At 35.7% G+C, this 19257-nt stretch overlaps 1 protein-coding gene across 1 annotated transcript in view; it reads right to left on the bottom strand.

Moving 5' to 3' along the window:
* Nucleotides 1-131: 131 nt before the first annotated feature.
* The window catches only part of LOC123762067 (uncharacterized), a 24812-nt gene continuing 5686 nt past the window's right edge, over nucleotides 132-19257 (bottom strand). The window contains 17 exon segments of the mRNA XM_045748319.2: nucleotides 132-1319; nucleotides 2664-2821; nucleotides 6061-6243; nucleotides 6623-6772; nucleotides 7909-8011; nucleotides 8152-8279; nucleotides 8647-8777; nucleotides 9964-10097; nucleotides 11242-11332; nucleotides 12470-12595; nucleotides 13197-13287; nucleotides 13748-13878; nucleotides 14357-14479; nucleotides 15517-15648; nucleotides 15863-15977; nucleotides 17228-17349; nucleotides 18455-18598. Of these exon segments, the coding sequence (XP_045604275.1) occupies nucleotides 1210-1319; nucleotides 2664-2821; nucleotides 6061-6243; nucleotides 6623-6772; nucleotides 7909-8011; nucleotides 8152-8279; nucleotides 8647-8777; nucleotides 9964-10097; nucleotides 11242-11332; nucleotides 12470-12595; nucleotides 13197-13287; nucleotides 13748-13878; nucleotides 14357-14479; nucleotides 15517-15648; nucleotides 15863-15977; nucleotides 17228-17349; nucleotides 18455-18598 (2172 nt within the window). The 3' untranslated portion in view covers nucleotides 132-1209.

Below are 19257 nucleotides of genomic sequence, written 5' to 3'. Positions count from 1 at the left end.
CACCTTGCACAATGAAATCACAAGAATGATAAAATATTGAAACCTTTTAATAGGATTGAACCTGCATTCCTGGACTCCTGAGGCACACACTGCCAACTAGACCATGATGGGCTTAAAAGTATCTCAACCAAAACTGTCACTTTTTTTATTATATATATATATGAGTTGTTACATTCTTTTAAAGTCACTAGCATGTCCTTAATCCTAATTTTTATCCGGAATACAAACCACCAAATCGTTTAACAAGGAGGTTAACTTGCCTTGACTTGCAAATAGTTTGGAAGGCACTATCCAGTACCACAATCAAAATTTTGAGACACCTGCCCACACTCGGGTGTCGGTACTTTGATCTCATTATACAGCTTAAATATTTACTCACCACCTCCCTTATTTCTAAAACACATCATAATTTATTCATGTTATTGTTAAATCCTTTTATCTTACTCTCCAGTCATGCTCTCTGGACATGTGTTGGCTTTGCCACACTTGTTTTGGTTAGATTGGGGTTAGGTTACCTTAGGATATCTTAAGTTAATTTTGAATCTGGAGTACAGTGGAAAAAATGGGAGACTTTATGTGAAACCTTGTAAGTCACTACAAGGTTAAATAAACCCCTTGGGAAGGAATCATTCCTACTACATATAGTTCTAACCAGTGAGTTTCTGATGTAGCATTTAGGCCTTTTCCTTGTACAATATACAGTAATTAAAAACATTTTTAGGTAAAAAAATATATTGTAATATATAGTAACAACCTTTATCAAAAGTTTAATAACTTTATGAACCTAAATAATATTTAGTAGTCACCATTTATGCCACATTACACTTTTGAGCAATATACACTTGGCATTTAATTTAACATTAAAAAAAATTGCTATGTAACTTTTCAGAATTTTCTTTTGAAGTCTCTTAGTCAGCACCTTATAGACGGAGAGGGCTACCAACATTACGGCAATAATTACTCACACCTCCCACCTATAATTCCCATTGTCAGAGAGAGGAAGTCTGTACTTAAGACTTGAATCAAGGTTTCCCTTAAGTTGAACTACTGACCTTCCCTAGGATGCAACCCATAACAGTTGCCTTACTCCTATGTTTAGCTCTATCTGAATTTCCCCTCTGTGAGAATAACCACATATAGAATCTCTTTTTTCAACATCTCAATCACACTCAACTATGAAAGTCATACAGAAGGTGCCTTTCAAAGTTCTCAGTAGCAGTCCCGCACCCGTTGGTCATCAATGTGAGATTGTTGTTGGCTTCCGTCTAGGAGAATGTCGTCCAGTAATGAAATCATTTCATTAATTTGGTGTTTTTCATCTGGAAAATCATAATCCATATTTTACATTAATGAGTAATGTTGCTATGAACTTAAATGCAACTGAAGAATTCCAAATAAGCAAAAGTGACATGTTATTAAAAAGCAAAACACCTTGATTCTTCAAAGATCTTAAAAATAGTTAGGTTTATCATGAATACTGCTATTATATGTGTAACTGAAGACAGGAAGAGTGAGGAAAGTAAAAGAAAGGAGAATGGAAGGAGGAAGATAGATAAGGAGGAGGATAATGGAAGGGAAAAAAGGAAAATTAGGAAGAGAGCGAGGGAAGAAGACTGATTGATCAACCGACATACAAATCTGGCACTATAACAAAGCCACTAGTACAATATAAACACAATGTCCATGTAACTTCTGGGTTGGGCTTACAATCTCAGCTTGATTTTCCAGCATTAAGAGTCAAACTGGAGGACTGGGTTCTAGGTCCAACCATATCCTTTGACAAGGTACAAAATCCACAATATCCAATATCAACACTGAATCCATGCTGATAACATCACTTCAATGTCAGACCAATACCACTCTTGGATATTATGCTCTCTGGGGTGCTTCAAGGGCCATTTTTAATTGCCTTTTGGGTTATGGCAGCATGCAATCTTCTCCCACCAGAAACAAGTGTTATTCCAAATAAGGAAAAGGAGAAAAAGCAGGAGGGAGCAAGGGATGATGATAAATAGGGAAGAAAAATAATGAAATATGAAGGGATGATTGACTGACACAAAAAATTTACCTAGAACTGTAGGAAAATGATCAATGTCAACTAATTAAAAGTGTTCATAAAACATTCGGGGTGGTTTAGGAATCTTGGCTTGACTACTCAGCATGAGTCAAAGCAAAGGGGACAGGGATTTGTGACCCAATAGGACTAAAGGGCTTTTCCCAAGAGAATGGCACACTCTTAATCAGCTGTTCTGTGGAATACTGGAGACTGATTCTCTTATCAGTTACTCTTCTAGTAGTTTTATTTCTATTGTCACTGTTTAACTTTCCTAAAAAATTATGCTACTAAAACATACAGTAACTGAATATGAGAAAATATCTAGGTAATGTGGGATGTGTGTATGTAAACCGAGGTTGAATCATACACACTTAACATTCAGCCATTTTGTTAGCATTTACCTGATCAGATACAGCAAAATAATAATAGAATTTTCTACTTGGAACAAACTGTGGACCATCCAATCATGAGCTGCAGTATGAATATGGTTAAAATAAAATGAACTTGAGTGAGGATGGCAAGATATTAATACAATGAAATCTCTATATTCCATATATTTTTCAGAAAATCCTTCTTTACTGTAAACTAATCTAAACATAATTTATACCTTGAGTGGAAGTGTTATACTGACAAAGACCATCAATGCTTTGTAACAGACATGACATTGGAAGTGCTGGGTTTGCCGGTGGAATGTCATCAAGTGTGAGGAGAAACTTCCCTGAGCAGAGAGATGTATCTAGGGACTCGATAATTGGTCGCCTAATCCTGTAATGAAAAGACAGACAGATTGGTACCAATTTTATAAGAATTTAATATAATCAAAGCAAATTTTAAACATTTAAAGGAAAACATAGGCAATGATAGCGTTTTTGCAGATGTTTTATGTTTACCCCTCGTATTTGGGCTAGAGTTTGCCAAGTCTTTTACTCAGAAATGACGAATATGGCCCCTCTTGTTTGGCAGCCCAGTCTTTGGGCAGATGGATGCTGTAGGCCAATAGTTGCAGGATTGACTGCCTAGATGAACACGTTAGGTGGTATTATTTACATTGGCTACTTGACAGTTCATTGACTCCCATCCTTACCTTGAGTATATCTCACAATCTCATCAGCATCGTTTTTTAATGTTCTTTCAAAACACCATGAATGACTCAGAAAGGCCTTCAGCTAACAGAATAAATTAGAAAAAACATGTTATGTTACCGAGTGTGAAGAAATACGAGTTAATTAGAAAGTTTTAAAAGTGGTGTCCCTAAGGCACTCATCTTTGCTGAATATATATCAACTACAACTTTGAGTGATATTCCAAAGAAAATAGAGAAGATTGTGAAATATTATAATCAAAACAAGAATCATAAATGCCTCGCAAAGAGGAAAGTTCTATAATAGGCTAAAATGAAGTGTTGAAAATGAAGCGTGATTAAATAAAAAAAAACCGTCCCAGAATAGCTTATGGAAAAAGCAAGGTTTTCCATTAGAAAATACATGTAAGTACATTATCATATACTACTAGGGGTGGTTAAAATCGTTTATGGGCCTTCGTGAAATAGGACAGATCGTAATCATAGGTGGGAGTCATTCTGCTGACAGCACTAGTGCACTTGCATATAAAGACAAATTTCTGAAGATCGTCAGAGAAAAATTATTTCCAGAAATTTATGCCAATGTGACTGGAGTAAACTGGAAAATATTATTCAGAGATTGCTTTACTGTTCAGAGGAAGTGATCGGTTTGTCTTGGGTTCAGTCATCGAACATTTACCATCTAGTTCAAGTAAACCTAGCACTTCGGCATCTCTTGTTTAAAACTTTTTCATAACCTCCAAGTATAACCCATCATTGAAAGAGAACAAAAATTATTTTAGGACAAATAAAGCCTTTTACATTTATTTCTTGTACAATACTTATTCCAACGTACTCATAGTATCTGAGAAGAAGGGGTGAGGGGTGACCAGATTCTGGTAGTGTGAAAGGTGCATTGTGTCAGTAGTGTGTTGTGTTAGGTTGCTGATATCAAAAGTGAATTGTTGTCAGTGGTGTGTTGTTATTAGTGGTATCACATTCCTGGTGTCAAAAATGTGTTGTAGTCAATGGTGTGTTGTGGTGTCGTTATGTTAGTAACCCGGGATGTTGAGTGATTTAATCGAGCCAATGGCCTCGACATTAAGTAGCCTCTACCCGCCCAACACACGACAAAACTACAATATTGCTACAATGTTCGAACACGATCTAACACCTAACAAGTAACAACCAATATAGCAAGTTGTAACAATGTTCTAATATGTCATAAAAATGTTATAATAAGATGAAACCACTTTATTACAAGTTGCAGAAAATAAGGACAGTTACATTGTGTGTTTGCAGAGTAGTTAAGTCCCAATTAAATTAGTCAAATATTTTATATTTATAACTCACTTATATATGCTGTATTTTCTCTTTATTTTTATCAATAAAATTCACGTAGCCTGCATGGGTTTAGGAAGTAAAAATAGATGTACCGTAATCGTCAATACAGTACAGTACTGTACTGTACTTTTCTAGCTGATCATTAAAAATTACCTGGGCTAGAGGCCAGCACATGAACTACACCTACACACACACAATACAATGCATTACAGTAAATACAGTATATATATATACTGTATTTACAATAAAAGTCTTCATGGCTTTGATTATTTACATACTCTATAGGCTATTATACTGCATACAGCAATTTATTTTCTATTTCATGAATACAGTATCATATCACCCAAAATCAAGTTTCTTATTAAACATAATACATGAAAATATAACAAATAAGTGTTCAGGGAACAGGTTATCCAAAATATGCCATGTAAGGAAAGTAATTTTTCCTGAAGACTTGGGCATTCACATTCAAAAGAGTAACTCATTAGCTCAGGGTCCAACCGGTCCGACCCTTCTGAAAACGCTATCATAGCCTGTAGAGAAAAATTATTACAAAGAGTTAAGAGGGTTTCCTTGCATACTATACCCTCTCACAAGCAGCATAATAATCACTTCAAAACTTCATTAAATAAAGCATGACAAAAGCAAACTCAAAGGTGGAAGCCAATTGTTGTCATAAAGTTTTGTGCATTTTATAGTTCCTATCACACATTACTTTCTGATAGCTACCTAATTAAAATATCTGATTCCCTCAACCTCTGCCACCAAGATATCCTCCGTGTTCATCAATGATCAAATTCTCAGGTACTGTATCTGAAAAACTGTCAATCCTCCATATACTATGCCCATTACACTCAACTGATTAATGCATCTGTATTTATTACACTTCACAATATTCATTCTTTTAAATGTAAACAAATATTACTCCATCTGGCAGAATTCTAAGTGTGAAAATTATGTATGAAATGACTTGAGTTGATAAGTAGCCTGGATAATGGGGAGACAGACCAAGCATGATAGACATAAAGTGGTGAAATGTACGGTCAACATTCAATTATTTCCAGCCAGAAAACCTGAAGCATTAAACCTAAGAGTCCAGCAGCCAAGAAGTACCTGTGACAAACATCAGGTTGTTCCTGGATGTCACCAACAGTATCAAGTGGACAATTTTATACAGGAAGAAATCCAATCTTAGCAAGCTCCATAAGCATTTGAGTGTGGTAAAACCTCCTCCAATTACTTGGAGGAGGTTTTAAATATACAGTAAATAAGTGTAAATCTGGAGGTTATTCTGGGCTGGTTAGATAAATCTCCAGTGTGTCTCCCTTTCACCACGGTTAGCCCTGCAGGTTTTGACAAGACCCATACTGTTGGGAAGTCAAAGTCAGCCATGCTTGGCTATTATAGTATGTCTTTGTGAGAGCAGGTCTCTGCCTTAGGAAGAAACTGAGTTGTATAAATTTAGAAAAGAGTAAAAATAAATAAAAGTAAATAACAAACGAGAAAATTAACTGAATTACATTGGAACAATTTCTTACATGTCCACTAAAGTACTTATAGAAAACCATATTAAAACAAAGAAATTAAAACTGTATTTTACTTGGCCACAGATTCCAAAGATGAAGAGCTGAGAATATCACTAATTGTCTTATCAATTTCATCCCTAAGGGTCGTATCTTCTGGGATGACGACATGGTGACCAGCAATGTTTACAACATTTGGCACCTCCACCATCACACACTCCCTCACTCTGCTTTCCGGAACACTATTTCCCAACAGTTTTCTGAAAGAGTATATGTACGGTACTTTAAATGTTAGTGCCAAAACACCACAGCATAAAACATTCAGTAGCTATTGAAAAATATAGGTGGAGTAGACCTACAGGGTCATTTATTATAACATAAAACCTGAATCATGGAAATATTAATATATACATAAATGTTCACTTTAAGAATTCAATTTCATTCAATGAATCAGAATCACAAAATAAATTTTAATAAGATATAGTGTAGCATTTTAATCACTTCATTTTATAAGCCCTACAGTATATATTTTAAAGAAAAACACATGGCACTCAAATCTGGTGCTTTCAGAGAAAAATATGAAGTAATATCAACTAGGAAAAAACACCAATACAGTATTTTTAAACTAATCCAACAAACCTGCTCTTGACATTGTCTTCCAAATGTATCTCATAACGAGTGATGAGTTCATTAATGAAGCGCAGAATCTCTCTTGCTTTGGCTGCCACACTCGTTACCAGGTCCTTTATACACGCCAGTAAAGAGCACATGTAGCCACACTCGCAAATCCTATAACATCATGAAAAGATGGTAAATTAGTAACAAGAAATAATAATAATAGTAATGAGTTATATTCTTAGCACAATACTAGGTGAAGTAGTGGCACAATGTTCTTGGGAAGATGTTATTCACACGTATAGTATAGTTTGCTTAAGGAGGGCGAGGTAGACTATTGTGAGGAAATTAGGTATTCCTTTGCTTTACTTTTGAATAATCTACTTTTACTATATAATTCACCTTTTTTCCTCTCTCTGGGCTATTGCCTCCACACCTCAATACAGTTTGTGGGAAGCTGGGTAATGCTAATGTATAAATGTATTGTGCTGTACCTCCAATAATACATGATCACTTTATTCCGAGCTGCTATACAAAACTTAACACAAAGAATTAATTTTCTTTCCTTGTACTCACCTAGTTGTACTTGTGGGGGGTTAAGCTTTAGCTCTTTGGTCCCGCCTCTCTACTGTCAATCAACTAGTGTACAGATTCTGGAGCCTCTTGGGCTCTATCAAATCTACATTTGAAACTGTATATGGAGTCTGCTTCCACCACATCACTGCCTAATGCATTTCATTTGTTAACTATTCTGACATTGAAAAAAAAATTTTGATGTCTCTTGCTCATTTGGGTACTAAGTTTCCATCTGTGTTCCCTTATGTATTTGTGTTCCACCCATGCTAAATAGTTTGTCTATGTCCACCCTGTCAATTCTCCTGAGAATTTTGTGATCATGTCTCCATTTACTCTTCTGTTTTACAGGGACATGAGGTTTAGCTCCTGTAGCTCATACCTCTCAGTTCTGAGATTAATTTTGTGGCATACCTCTGAATCTTTTCTAACTTTGCCTTGTGTTTAACTAAGTATGGACTTCAGGCCGGAGCTGCATATTCCTGGATCGGTCTGACTTGTGCAAACTAGGTTCATGATGTAGAGCTAATTTTGTTATTCTTGTTGCCACTCTTCATACTATCATCCAAACCCATCATATATTTAGAAATTTTATTGTCAATTTACTTTTAGTTACATCATAAGCCACTCAATTTACGTACCAGTAGTAGACTCAATTATAGTACAAGTTTGTGGGGTTCATATATGTGCAATCTATTTATTATTATTTTTTTAAATGCAGTACTCAATTGCCTTACCAAGTGAGAACAGCATGAATACGACTCCTCACTTTTTCTTTATCAAGCTTTATAATCTTTCCTTTGCTAAATGTCACTTGGGGAAATTCTCCATCAACCATTCCTGTGGAAAAAAGAGTACATGTTTATTTTCATAAGCTATGCTGATAATTCAATATTTAGCATAACCCATCTTACCAATGCATTCCTATAGCAAGTAATCATGTTATAATGACTGCCACAGTTACACATAAGTACATTTACCTGCTTTATTTAGAGTCCAAAGGATATGAGTGTAGATGAATTCCAGAGATGCCAATCGTACCTCATCATCTGGATCTTCTGCGGAACGCTGGATTATTCTTACAACAAAACCAGTCACTTCTTCTTCACTGATTTCAACACACAAATGAAGGTCAAGACACCATGATATTAATAAACCCCCTTCGAATACTGGTCTTTATCTATATTTTTATAAAGATAAGCAATTCTTTTTAGAGTACAGTAATGTAATATCATTCAAAGTAAAGCAATGCATTCACATATGTTAGCAAGCCTTGTGAAGAATCATTGAACACACATGTTAAATATGCAGAGGATCAGTAAGCAAACGAACAAAATATATAAAACTGCATAACTCTAAAAATGATGCATAGTTATACTTAATGCTTTTATCAAATTAATTAAATCCCCCCCAGTCCAAACTCCCTTGGTTAATTTTATTTTGTAAACTAAATTATGCAAACTGTAGCAACATACCTGTATTTGCCTGCCAAGAACAGCTCCTGTACAAGAGTTATGGCAGCTTTTCTTACAGAGGACTCTCCTTCCTGCAGTGCAAAGGCCAAAGCACGGTGAGGCAGACCCTCTTCCTTCAACTCCATGTACACCTAATTATCCAATGATTAAAGTTACATTCAACACATTTTACACTTGTGAACAGGTTAATATACAGAAGAAATAGGGCACATAGTGAAATTAAAGCTTCCTTAGCTGGTCCCTAGGCTGCTCTCCTGATAAAATGCTTAAAAGGTTCCATAGTCACATTCCACTTACCAAATTCAAATGGCCAGTTTAACCACCATGACCAGTAAGTTTTCAAATTGTCTAGTCGTGTACTCTAGTTGGGAAAAAATAGTTGGAAATTTAACTAAAGCCACTCCCCAGGAGGCTAACATATTATCATATAGAAGGACTAACATTAGTGCAACAAACTGCCCATGTAATAAAAAATTGAAATAAAATAATATAAATTGTTGTTGAACTAACCACTAGCTGTACAATCAGTTGCTACTCTGACCACTAGTTGGCAACACCATCCCCACAACAGAGTTGGTGAAGCTGGAAACAGCACGTGTTACCCAGGCCACATAAAGATGCTCAGGAAAGACAGGACAAAATGAGAATTGAAGCAAATAAGCAACTGGCTCAGAAGTGTTTCATTTCATGTATCACCCTAATTCTGAATGAAGACTCCTCATTTGTTCCCTTGAGTAAATTCCCAACATGTCAAGAGGTGGATGAAATGAAAACACTTCTTCCCTGCTCCTCTATTAATTATTTTTACAAAGGATTCCCTTGTATAAGCCATGCAGTTGACACTCAAAGGGGTACAATATGTGGTCCGAGTGCATAATGTAGTATTATTGACACTTGCTATGTGTTCATAGCTCTTATCACGGGGAAAACTTATACATATCTCTGAGATAAGAGAATGAGAGAATTACAGTCAATAAACCTCACTACTGAATTAATTTTGTATCACTGGCAATTAGCTCACCGCTGGCTGCGGGAGTAGAAAGTGTTGAGTGTGACTACTCATTCTCCATGTGATCTGATGCATTGATGATCTGATGATCTAATGATCTGATGATCTCTCATTCAATTTCTAGTGCAACTTGTTAGATGCAAGCAAATGCAGATATGAAAGTAAGCAGTAAGGAACAAAACTGCTCCTAGTTACAATGTTCAAATAATCAAATATTGAATACCAGATAACATTTTAAATAACATCCGTATCATCAACTTGCTTCATTATATAATGATTTTTCCAAAAGACAGACTTGTACAACAAACCTTGTCAAAGGATATTATATTTGCAAGGACAGTGAAGGCACTTGCTCTGACATATCCTTCAATATCTCCAAGAGCAGTTATAACAGCCAAGTTCAGTTTGTAGCGCAGCATCCAGTCAACAAAGTGCGGGTACTCTAGAAATAGAAAACAGTTACTGGTATATCTGTATTCCATTGTGTAATAACTTTGGACATAAAATTAATAAAGAATAAAAAAATCCTATAGAGTGCAATCTCTAAAATCTGCAATAAATGGTTCCAGACTTGTTTTGGAATATCAAATACTGTACTTTGCATTTCTGAGCACAATGCACTAGAATGCTCCCTTAAGCATTATTCATATTGCTTAGGGGAGAGGATATTTGCATATCCTCTTAACAGGATATGCAAACGCCAGCCTGGACTAGTATGACTGTCTCCTGATACAGCGGAGTTTTTTCCTAGACGAACCTGCCAGACCATAACAGGGGGGCCTGACGAACTGAGTGGACAGCGCTTGGGGTGTGTGTGTGTGAAAATTTGGATTAGGGACTTGCCCAAAATGCTATGCATGCTAATGGCTGTACAAGAATGTAAGAACTCTTATATATATACAAGGTTCGTGAGTGCAGAGGCATATACATTCTAGAAATCGTTTGTGACTAAAAACAGAATTCTCCTGTGTCTTTCTTAGTCCTTTTATGGCATGATACTGGCATATAGAAAAGCTCCCCCACTGTGAGTAGAAATGAAAAATAGCAGTGGCTCTGCCACAATTTTGCAATAGGTAAAGGAGTATAATAAATAATTAATTGTGTTGAGGTGCAGGCAGCCAGTATACAACAAATACAGTACATGTTAGGCTTATATGGAGGTCCCCCCACCCACGGTTGAATTACTGACCCTCTCCAGGATACAACCACACAACAAGCTGACTAACTCCTCGGTATCTATTTACTGCTAGTTGAACAGGGGTATAAGGTGATAGGGAAACGAGCCCAACCATTTCTGTCTCGCACAGGATTTGAACCCAGAATTCTCGATTGTGAGGTGAGAATGAACCCAACTGTACTACTAGGACCCTATAATGTATAGGGTCCTGGTAGTACAGTACATGTACTGTACTACCAGTAGTACAATGTATGTACTACCAGGGTATTTTGCCCATGGAAGCAAATGAGTGGCGAATACTCAGAAGGGGGAAAATTTCACAATATTGTTCATACCAATCCTAAATTATTGTAAGCTTTACTATTATGGGCCGAAGCAATCAAGAGGGTTATGGTAAATCATAACTTACTTTCTTTGGCCAGCTTCATGCACGTGATGAGGATTTCCAATGCAGAGTCCCTCACTTCCCAGTCTCTGTCTCCCAAGTAAATGCTTAATGACTGAAAATGATGCCAAAAATACAAATGGTTACTATAGCTTGGTGAATTGTTAAACAAAATTTGATATTAGTGATCGAAAAGAATAAGCACAAGATGACTAATGTTGCATTAGAGTATTAAGGGTAGAGGGAAGAAGGTAAGAAGCTGCTGTCTACATGTATTTAAACATTTAAGGATATTTAAGTGTTAGAGTGAAAAGTTACAATTACAGTACACTGAGATGAAGCATGTTGCTCACTGTGGCATTGTTGGCCACAACATTTGCATGTCAACATGTAACTTTCTCTTATTCAAGACAAGAATAGTGACAAACAGTCCTAGATAGTAAACCAGTTAGCTTCTGGTCAATCATGGAAGGAATGCTGTAAGAAAAGTATAGGTTCTCCACTATTTATCTCTTATAGGCTCTTTATCTTTCTTATAGGCTTTACGTAACAATATCTGATTATCCACTATGCTGTCAGTAGAGCAACATTTGATCAACCTCTCTGCAATCTAAAGAATAATTAAAAAAATGTCATGCTTAATATTGTTTACTTATGCATTCTACTTTCCTTCTATTTCATACAATTTTTAATCAAATATGTTTATGAAAATAATCCTCAACACTTCCAGATTCAACCGCAATATGGCGAACTATATGAAACCAACCCTGATTTGTTGGAGTGAGAGATTCATCGCAACCAGAGATGACGTCATGAGGCATTTGAGAAAAAAAATTTAAGACAAGAAAAATGCATTGTTTCAACAGTTTCTTTTTTCTAATGTTGCTTCCATCTACAAAAATCATTAAAAATGTGACTGGAGCCATATTAAGTGTGTTACTATTTATACCCTAATATTTCCCCATGTTCTATAGGCTGATTTCTCCGAGTGAAATTCAAATTTCAACCTGTCATATGAAGGACAACTACCAAGAGAACCTGTCTGTAAAGAGACTTCACATCCTGCATATTTTCTATGCCATAGCCTGGAAACCTTATTTTCAGAGGGAAAAAAGCCCCATGTTTTTGTGAATGAAAACCTCTGTAACTGAAAATGACACTGTTATTTTACAGGAAAAGAATGTCCATTAGTCATAAAAAATCTTGATTACCTAGGACTGGAGGTTCCAAGATAACAAAGTATCTTACATACCCTGCCCAAAAGTTCAACACTGTTAGGCCTATGCTCCAAATCTTCACTGTTCACCAACATTGCCATGACAGGTGGAATGAAGCCATTTATGCAGGAATTCATGGCCTTCAATGTGCACACTTTAACCTGCAAGTTGAAAAGCATATCATTTGTATCTCATTTTAAATCAACTCGGTTGACAACACATCTTTAAATTATTATGTTCTGTGAATTAAGTTTAAGCTTTAAGTTAAACTTCTTGTTTAAATACTGCAACTCAAATACTATATCTTTCTCTATATGCCTTTTTCTGGATATCAACAGTGACATGAAGATTACCATTACTCAACAGTGATGTGAGGATAACTGTTACTCAACAGTGACATGAGGATAACTGTTACTCAACAGTGATGTGAGGATTCCTGCTTCTGTCTTTTGACATAGCTGATACCTATCTCAGGCAGCAACCAAATGTGATAGCTCAGAAATAATAACAGTTTAGTCATCTGCTGTAAAACATTTGAAGTTATAATGTAAATAAAATTCATTTTGTTTGGGACAGGCAGTCCACTATTGAGGTCCCCCTTCCCCCTTCTCCCCCCCGCCCATGGTCAAACTACTGACCCTTCCTAGGTTGTAACTCTACAACAGTTGACTAACTCCCGGGTACCTATTTACTGTAGGTGAACAAACCCGAGTGTACTACCAAGACCCACAGTGTAGCAGGTTGAAAGCCGTTAGCAATTACCTGTGGGGAGAGTCCTGGTATATTGACAACATCGCATAACTTGGCCATTAGACACACAGAAGCATAACACTTTCTCCAGTCCATGTTGAATCTGAAAAGCAAAGACTTGTAACTTTGCTAAAATTTGTATGAGATGGTATGAGGACGAGGACCACAACCCTTGGTGAGTACCCTATACAATTATGTTCCAAATTTAATATTATTTTATTGTGTACCGTGTTCCTGTAATGCGATGCTGTCTTTGGTTTACAGTTTTTAGTGTACAGTACCTGTATTGTAATGTAATTTCAGATATATAATAAATATTTTGTAGGGGTAAAGCTATGATGGCATATTTTTTACATACTGTAACACACATTGCATATTTTGTGATATACATCGCCACATGTGGATAATCACCATGTTCGGCTGCGTTTAGTCCCAAACTGGTCAGGTAGTGGGATGGTGTCTGTATCTAGACAATGTCTTGAGGGATGAGGTACTAATGCATCAATAATCAGATATGCTGTATTGACAAAAATAAATAAACAAAACACAACTCCAAACCTCACTTTTCCACTAGCACACGCAATCCATCAATCACTGCTCTCTGCAGTGCTACATGATACCTCATGGGGGAATGATCCAAGTCTTGTGAACCAAGCAGAAACACCAGTCCTTGGAAGACTGTCACTGCACATGTCTGCGAGAGAGAGAGGAAAAAAGCCAGCCAGCACTGAGTACTGTATAATGAAACATCAGTTTCTGGGTGAGCCCCAGAGGCTCCCTGAAACTAGCTTATTGATTAAGTGTCATTCTACTCGAGTGTCATCAATCGTGAAGTTCTTTTATGCCCACTAGGAACCACGAGCCAGACAGTAAGCTAGCTTCAGGAAGTCAACGGGACTCCTCACTGAAAAAAATTATGTACGAGTATTCCACAAGGTACATATTCATTGTAGCATGTTAACACACTAATTCCTGAATCATTCTTAAGTAAGGGTGCTAATCATAAAGGTTACTCGATTTTGTTGTTTATATAACAAAGAGAGAAGTGAAAATTTATATATTTGAATAGTCAATGCTTTTCAATGTAAAAATTTCTAATAAATTACTATCAAAGCTCAGTGAATGCAAGGCAGAATTATCATGAAAAACAAAGAAAACAATGAAATATTTACTTGATTGAGATAATCAGTAGCATTTGTGAATGCGGAGATGCATACAAGAGCCATGCGAATTGCTTCATGTGTGTCCTTATCTAATGATTCTACAATTTCTTTCTCCAGCTTCGAAGCCTCAACCTGGATGAATACAGTAATTTGAATTTGTTAGAAATCTAAAGAGTTATTTAAAAAAGAACAACACTTATTACCTTTACATTTTTACTTCATACAGTATTTAGCTTTGAGAGGTGATCGACTGCTGCACGCAATTGCTGTATATAATATATTTTGAAGACAGGTGGGAAATGGGATTATTCCCTACCATTATTCACCAACAACCACTGTAAATAACAATAAATTTATTTTATGTTTTTTAATCGGTAAAACATGCATTCAGTGGGTGGTCAGTGACATCTAGGGTCAACTCTCAACTTAAGACACCTCAAATACTCAAGGACATTTCCTCAATGCATCAAAACAGTAAATCTATTATTATGAATATGGTATATATAAACAACCTTTGCAGATACAAGATTCAAGACCTTATTAGGATCCAGAATGGAACTGATTTGACTGGAGATCAGAAGCCATTTTGCAGCTCAAGATAACTTATGATTTCATAATTATACAACATAATTATACATTTAGGAATTTATGAACTTAATTAACAGTATATAAAGGCGAGGCCAACATGATAGCCAAAACAATGACGTTGGTTACCATTGCTTATGTCTAATAAGCTAGACTTTGTTGATTTGCATTAGATGCTAACACACCTCAAGTAAGATGGATATCATAATATATTACAAATCACAAACTTCTGCACTCAACACAAAAAAAATATATTCCACAGAAAATAAACAGCTATGTTTTGAACACAGTCAATCAAGGGAGTTATGCTTGGCAAATGGATCAGGAATACCTATTTCACATAACATAAACAATAATATGAATATACTCTACTGTACTTAAGAAATAAAATGACCCTACAACCTGAAAATCTATATGAAAATCTTGAGAATGTTTAATTCCTTAAGTACACATACTACCTAAGAAATCCTGGTATGCAGGTTCGATCCCATTGTATAACTTCAATACATATTTGCTCAAGGAGTAAAACTACAGCAGTATACACATGAAGCATCCTCACAGACTTATGCAATGAAAATTCTCACCAAGATGTCTTCTTTTATATTTATTCGACTATGAATATCCTCATTCCATTTGGCTATAACTTCTTTCTTCCGAGGACACTCCTTGAACAATTTATCCAGGGAAGCTCGGTACAGTACCAGTATTGAAGTTACCTGAGGAAGTTACAATTCTTACAAAGCATTGCTTGGAAACTGCTAAAAATAGATATTATGGCAATAATTATTCAATACAGTAGACCTCTGTTCTGTACATATTTATAAAACTGTAAATGTACTCCTATATGAATTGTTTTTAGCATCAAAATTCAAAGTGCATGAGGGTAGGTTTCCAAATACAATATGTGAATTAGTCGGTAATGTCACAAACCTGGAAATTTGTGACAATATGGAGCAAAGCTTCAATTGAGGTCAAATCAATATTCTTGGCTTCCTTAAGATTTTGGACCATGATTATCCAATATCTGTGAATGTTTACGGATGACCTGAAAATGGAAAATTTCAAACAGACCATTATTAGAAGAAAATGAAGACCAAGCCACCATTAATCCTCAATACACAGAGAGTAATCACATTAATGTGATGTATCAATGAGAAAATCCATAGGAGCCAGTGATGAGGATTCGTACCTATGCGGTGGGTAGTCCCACGCATGCATCCCAGACAATCAGGCCACAACGTGTGCGCGTGCAACTACCCACCTGCATAGGTTCGAATCCTCATCATCGGCTCCTACAGATTTTCTCATTAATCTCAATGTACATTAAATATGTCGAATCATTTACCACTACTGTACAAGCTTAATGTGTCACTCCAAGTTGAATCTTGCTCAAATATTCCTCACTACAAAAAATATTCATTTCTACTATTACTAAACTGACAAATTTATCATATTCCATTTCCCTTACAAACTTCTCATTACTGCTTACTTACTTTCCATTCCCCTTCCCTACTTCTCATTTCCCTTACCTACTTCCCATTCCTCTTACCTACTGCCAACTTCTATTTTCTCACAGTATCATTATCATAATTAGCCTATTTTTCACTGATAAAGTGAATGGTTATAGATATTAATAAAGAAACTATTACCCATCTATTCATTGTATAACTCAAACTATAGAGCTCAGAGATAAACAAGCATCACAATACCTATACCATACTCTAGCAGTCATTCACTGCTGCACACCTCAGTGCTTCGTCAGGCCTCCTGTATGGTGCCTCTGTACCCCCCCTCTTCTCACCTTTACCTTACATACATTTTGTTGGTGTCGAGGTTTTCCAAGAATACTTTCCATTATTTTGTTGTCACTGTCTCATTTGACCCAATCATTAATCTAGTACAAAGTTTAAATATGTAACAGGTTACTGTTTATGTGAGTCTCTCTCTCTATGCAAATTCTGTCCCATCTGCATCATGGTAAATAATTTTATGTATTTTTCTGCATCTCCATTTCGCTCTTTCATGGAAAGCATTTTTCCATTCTATTTGTCGTTTTTATATTTGTCATTCTGCTTCTCTTCTACTGCTCAGATATTCGTCTATTGAAAAAAGTGTTATCTACTTTACATTCATTACATAAACATTTCTCCGCATTAATGTCATCTGCTCATTCAAAGCATATTTATAATTTTAAAAAGGGCTGAAATGTCAGGGTAAAACTACAAGATGCTCTTGAGGGCAACAAGTTTTAAAGAGGACTAAAAGCATACAAGATTATTGATAGATCTCTCTCACCTGAGGAAGGATTCGATGTAGCCTTTCTCTAGCAGCAGCCTGGTTAAAGCGATCATATCCCAACACAAGGAATCTAGTAGAAACTGTTCTAAAATGCCATATCCCATGAGCTGCTCTTGAAACTGAAAGCAAATAAAACAAGAAAAAAAATCAGGTTATGAATGAAGTATTTGAAAATCTACTTTCCAAGCATGCAAGTAATTATCAAAGAAAGGCACCTAGTTTGGAAGACTATTATTAGCACTGTCTGTGCCTCAGAATAGTCAGAAGGTACTAAATATCACTCAAGATCACAATATGAGAGAAAAAATACAAACTTTCGAGCAAGACACTTAGATGCACCCTAAGGCAGGATCATATATCTGATATTCACTTGTGGAACTGAATTTTTACTAATTTCTTGTAAGAGGGAACTAAAGTGAAGCTTACTCAGCGAGACATCAACATTTGTTAATTTTGTTGGCTTTGTAGAATACATGCACAATGAGCCATTTCCTGCATGTTGGAGAACCCAGAATTACAGCAATGAATTAATGCATTGAGGATTGCTTCTTACTAAATATCTAGCCGTCTTGTAATTTTATTACAAGACTGTGGCTGGACTGTGGACAGGAGTCATAAATAAAAACTAAGTACTGTATTCCATGATTAGACTACTTTGTGAGTTGTAAAGAGTGATACTCCCCATAACATCTAGGTGTATAGCAACCCTTCACAGTGAAACAATATTTAACTGCAACATCTTTCAAATGCTTAGTAAAGGAAATTATTTCATCAATCTCCACACCTAATACATACAGTACATCTATCAGCCAAGTTTGTTATTCAATCAATAGTTTAAAAAAGGAAAATGCTTTAATATCCTCATTCAAACAGTTTCCTTTTTATGAAGCTTTTGTATATCTCATGTACTTAAAATGTTAATTAACTTATGCTCAAATAACTCTTGAAAATTACCCTATGCTTAATTAGTGGCTTTATAAAATATGCAAATACTGTAACTACTACCTGGTAATTACCTGCAGTAATTTGATCCTCTGCATTTTTATAAATAAAATAATATTATTATTATTAAACAAATACTTTCAAAGAAAATTGTGATTGAACAAAATATGAGTAACTTAACATTGAAATTACCAATTAGAAATGATAACTAAAACCAGACAGGCAAATAATACCAGTCAATGATATACACTACTGATGTACAACTTACCATGCTACACTTACTTTATGTAGTATATTGAGTATCAGCACATCAGTACCACATGTCACAGATGTAACTGGGATGTTGCAGTTCAGCATTGAAAAAAATCGCTGAGTTATATCAACAGTATTTCCTACCACCGAGTAGGCAGGAACCTTCCCTAAAGTCTGGAAGAGGTTACCGATAAGTACAATATGAAATTTAAAAAGAAGATATGAAGTATTCATATTAATTTTATCTTTACAAGGACTGTACATAGACAACCTATAAACCTAACAGAACACAAACAATTGAGTGGTTTGAAAAGGTAGTCCAGTATTTTAACAAATATAAACCACACCATTTTTTAATAAACGAATAAGAAAAGTGTGCGTGAGCTTACATTGTTCCCTCAATGTTTGGGAACAACCTGTTCCCAAATGTTTTGGGAACATTTGGGAACATTTCCCAAATGCAACATTTGGGAAACCTGTTCACCTGCCACAAGACAATAACTATTGTAACCTTGGGAGGAGGCAGCACTAACATAGTTCGGTCCCAGAACTTTAACTTTTCCATGTAAGTCCTGGATGCTTATATGAAATGATAACTTTGCTTCTTACTATGCCTCCAAAGAAATGTGTATTTCATATTTCATATTTAAAAGAAAAGCTGCAAATACAGTACTGTACTAGTTTTTAAGGGGAACTTATTAACTCATAAAAGGCATCTTTTATGCTAGCTAAAACTATTTGTGTTAGGAGCAATTTCGAATGTGAATATAGTTTTAATATGTGGTATCAAAATGATGGCTCAACTTCAAGGTCTGGCATAAAGTAAGTTTTGA

Source organism: Procambarus clarkii, chromosome 34, assembly GCF_040958095.1.
Source record: "Procambarus clarkii isolate CNS0578487 chromosome 34, FALCON_Pclarkii_2.0, whole genome shotgun sequence".
NCBI classification, from domain to species: Eukaryota; Metazoa; Arthropoda; class Malacostraca; order Decapoda; family Cambaridae; genus Procambarus; species Procambarus clarkii.
Note: the sequence above shows the minus strand (reverse complement) of the source record. Positions and strands in the feature narration are given on the sequence as shown.